At 45.5% G+C, this 4,286-nt stretch overlaps 1 protein-coding gene across 1 annotated transcript; it reads right to left on the bottom strand.

The window, feature by feature from the left end:
* Positions 1-204: 204 nt before the first annotated feature.
* LOC102384803 (olfactory receptor 52M1-like) lies at positions 205-1,158 on the bottom strand. The gene has a single exon (XM_006032106.1). The coding sequence runs from the start codon at positions 1,156-1,158 to the stop codon at positions 205-207; it is 954 nt and encodes a 317-aa protein (XP_006032168.1).
* Between the last annotated feature and the right edge of the window lie 3,128 nt (positions 1,159-4,286).

Raw genomic sequence — 4,286 nt, 5'->3', positions numbered from 1 at the left:
TGTGGAGGATTTTCGGGAGGCATCATTGATGATACCTCTCCAGACTCTTTAGATGACAATGGTTGATCACCCACATTTCACATCCGTAGTGGAGAGTGGAGATGATGACTGTGTTGTAGACGTGGATCTTGGTCTTTCCAGAGACTGCAGTAGATAAAGACATGCTGAAGCAATTTCTCAAAGAAGGTGCTTGCTTCCTGGTGTTCAGAGGAAGTGTTTCTTGGGACACAAGAGCTTGAGCACCCTGTGCCGTATCTTCTTGGTCCTGGCACCATACACTATGGGGTTGAGCATGGGCGGCACAAGGAGGTAGAAGTTGGCTAGCAGGATGTGAATGTGAGGAGACACATGCCGCCCAAAGCGGTGCGTCATGGATGATGCCACAATGGGTGTGTAGAAAGCCAAGATGGCACAGAGGTGGGAGACGCAGGTGCTGAAAGTCTTGAGGCGGGCATCAATGGAGGCAAGCCGGAGGACAGCTCGCAGGATCATGACGTAGGACAGGAGGATGACAAGTGAGTCCATGACCAGCACTAAGAAGCCAATGGCCAAGCCATAGAGGTTGCTGATGGTGATGTCTTCACACACCAGTATCACCACAGCCATGTGCTCGCAGTAGGAGTGGGCAATGACATTGGTCCGGTAGCACGTGTACCGTGTGGTGAGCAGGGGCAGAGGGAAGATGTACAGTACTCCGCGGGTCACGGCTGCGAGCCCAATAGCCATGATGATCGCATTGGTTAGGATGGTTTTGTGTCTCAAGGGCTTGCAGATGGCCACATACCGGTCGAAGGCCATGGCCACGAAGATCCCAGACTCTATGGTGGAAAAGGAGTGAATGACGAACATCTGGAGGAGGCAGGCACTGAAGCTGATTTCCCAGGTGTTAAACCAGAAGATGCTCAGCAGCTTGGGGATGGTGGAGGTGGAGAGGACCAGGTCAATGATGGCCAACATGGAGAGGAAAATGTACATGGGCTCATGCAGGCTCTGTTCTGTCTTGATGATGAAGAGGATGGTGCAGTTCCCCAGGAGGGCAATGACGTACATGGAGCAGAAGGGGACCGAGATCCACATGTGCAAGGATTCAAGCCCGGGGATGCCGACGAGGAGGAATGTTGCGGGGCTGAAGCAGGAACCATTGAAGGGTGACATCATGTATGCTCATCATTGGAAGGTGTTTCAGGAGGTGTTTCCTGCCCTGCAACGAGAGGCAATGTCTGCTGGTTATCAGTGACTGCATTGCTCTCCGAAGAGCCTCAATGTGGGGTAGAAACTGCCCTACCAATCTGACCACACTGTGTATGCTTAACAGATCGTTTTCTAATTAGTGAGTTTCTCTGGATGGAAGTCAAAGGAGACAGTCACACTGGTTCCTTTTGGCCCTAAAGTCTTTGAGACTATGGTTTAATTAAGCCCTGCACTAACACCTCCTGGGATTTAAGAGGTCGGTGCATTTATAGCAGTGGATCTGGATTGGGACTATAGTGTTTGGATAGTATTTTCCTTTTGGATATTTTTATGAATAGGATGACCCCATGCAGGAATGTGAGATTAAGTAAAAATGATACAGGGTGCAATCTGCATATTACATGCTGAGGATGGCTGAGTTATGATCTTTGGGAGTACCCAAGGTTTGAATGGATTGAATTGTCTACAGGTGGAAAAATCATGGCTTGTGTGGCATTAATAGAGGAGCCTTTCATTTAATTGCTGTATCTCTTGGTCTAAATTTACCCTCCCATCCCAATGCTTATTACTGCTTTCCAGTGTCTCAGTATCAAGCAAAGAAAACATCAAGTCTCTTAAATTTTAGACTGTATTGAGACAATGCTTTCACAAATGCCTCTGAGAAATGTGGTGAGATTGAATACCCCAAACCCAGAAATTCATCAACTAATGTGAAAGAAACAGTGGGAAAAATGTTGCGAGATTTTCTAAGAAAGCAAACATAAACATCTGTATTTAGTAAGACAGTAAAATTACTGAACCAAGTGTGCTATCTATCTATCTATCTATCTATCTATCTATCTATCTATCTCAGTGGTTCCCAGTCTTTTTAGGCTCAAGACAGTCCTCATTAGACCCAAGACACCCATCATAAAAGGCCAGTTGTTAGTTTTCACTTTATGTTTTATTACAGAAAACAATGGAGTAACTTTTTTTTGGCAAAGAACTCAGAGAGCTCACATCATGTCAGAATGGGTTTAAACACCATGGCTTCCTATTTGACATCTCTGGGTTTATTTTGTGAGTTGTTTGCACATTTAGCAGTGCTAACATTGCCGTGGCACCCAGGTTGAGAATCACTGATCTATCTATTCTCATATGGATCCTTTTATTTGTCTAATATATAGAGGCAGTATATGCTCTATACAGATACAGGAAAGTGGGACTGGAAGGAACCTTTTGCAAACTATTCAAAGATGCATAGAAACTGAAGGCTGAAGGGACCTTGGGAGATGGCAGCTAGTCCAACCCAACCCCCTGCTCAAGGCAAGACTAGCTCCAACTACATCATCCCAGCCAAGGCTTTGTCAAGTAGGGTTGCCAGCTCTATTTGAATCTATTCCGGGAAGTTTCATCACATGACATAATGACATTAACGTGCCCGTGCACTTCCATCTATCTATTTCATCGTATGACATAATGACATATGGCACGACATGAGATAATGACATGTGACATAACATATGACATGACATGACGTAATGACATTTTATCTATTTTATCTATTTCATCTATTTCATCACATGACATAATGACATTAACGTGTCTGTGTGCTTGTGTATATCAATTACAGATTACGGGGCATAGACTTTACATCAGGAAGGAAAATGCACATTACTATAACATTTTAAAAACCCACTGGACTACTGTATGAATTGGTTTCAACATTTAATATTTATTTTAATGAATGCCCTGTCATTTCTCTCCCAGGTGACTCTCAGCAGTCTCACAATAAAAATAATGTTTATAATATACCATAGATAAAGGGAGGGGACACTGCTAATGCCCTGATAATACCACAGCTAATACCACTGCTAATACCACTGCACACCTGCTAATTAGCATATCTGCTAACACCACCTGCTAATACACTGCTAATACCACAGCACAAGTAATAGAGTACCTGCTCAGAAGAAGCTGGAAAAGGACCGTGTCCCATGCTAAGGGAAGGCAAAACCCTGGGCCAATTGACCATAGGGGACAATGTCTTGCTGGCTACCAGACATTAGACACACATACATGCTCTGGGGATGATCAAAGTACCATACTTTATGTCCAATTAAGTGACCAAATGACAACGAATAGAAAGAATGCTTCTTTTGGTCCAGCATCTGGGATGGAGCATAATGTTTGCTCTGTTTCGGCCCTCCCCAACCTTTCTGCCAGGGGCTGAAGTAAGTGGATGTGAGGGCAGCATGGCCCGGTGACTGCCAGGAGCAGAGGCAGCTCCTGCTCTTCTTGCTTTGAGGTAGCCCCATACACCCCCAGGTCTCCCTGCTTCCTGGCCAGTAAAATCAAGGCACTGGATGCCTGGCTGTTTGCACTGGGCTGAAGGTATAATGTGTGACTTTGGCGCTGGCTGCGTACCTCCCCGCTTTTTAAGATATGCAGTAAGGATCAAAGAGGGTGATGCAGAGTTTAGGACACTCATCTGAGACTCATAAGGCTTACTGTGCGATCAGGGGCAATTCTGTCTCTCTGTGCCTCAGTTTCCCATCCATAGAATGGGGTGAATAACACAGCTGTCCCTCACAAGAGGAAGATTAAAGATGAGGAGGCAGTCAGACACAGCTGTCAGCTGCAGACAGACACATAATGTTCTTTCTCTGCCCAGCTCAGCTGAGCCAGGTCACACCAAACATCTCCAATCCATGGGAAACCCATTGCTGTTCCTTTAAATCCTACTCACTCTTCAGACATGACTTCAGTATCCATGTGGGTACAGAGGCTGGAGCTACCCAGAGCACTCAATCATATCGATAGCATGATTCAGCAGTCGCTTCATGGACTCTGTCTTCCCACAAAAGCCAGGGCACAGCTGTATTTATAGCTGTTTTAATGCCTGGTCTCCTGGGAAGCTTCAGTCAACTGGGAGAAACCTCACTTTTCCCTTTCCCCACTAGGAGAGATTTCAAAATGTTGAAAATCCCACATTGAAAATTAACTCTGTAGGCTTTCCTTTATGCTGCACTGTTCTCTGTCCACAAATGCACATTAACCCCTGGCATCAGAGAAATGCAGGGCGGAGAAGGACATTGGGCGAGCTCATGCAATGT

Source organism: Alligator sinensis, unplaced genomic scaffold, assembly GCF_000455745.1.
Source record: "Alligator sinensis unplaced genomic scaffold, ASM45574v1 scaffold364_1, whole genome shotgun sequence".
In the NCBI taxonomy this organism is placed as follows: Eukaryota; Metazoa; Chordata; order Crocodylia; family Alligatoridae; genus Alligator; species Alligator sinensis.
Note: the sequence above shows the minus strand (reverse complement) of the source record. Positions and strands in the feature narration are given on the sequence as shown.

What these genes read in the sequence shown, in the direction of transcription:
- LOC102384803 (XM_006032106.1), bottom strand. Translation starts at nt 1,158, where the DNA reads ATGATGTCACCCTTCAATGGTTCCTGCTTCAGCCCCGCAACATTCCTC.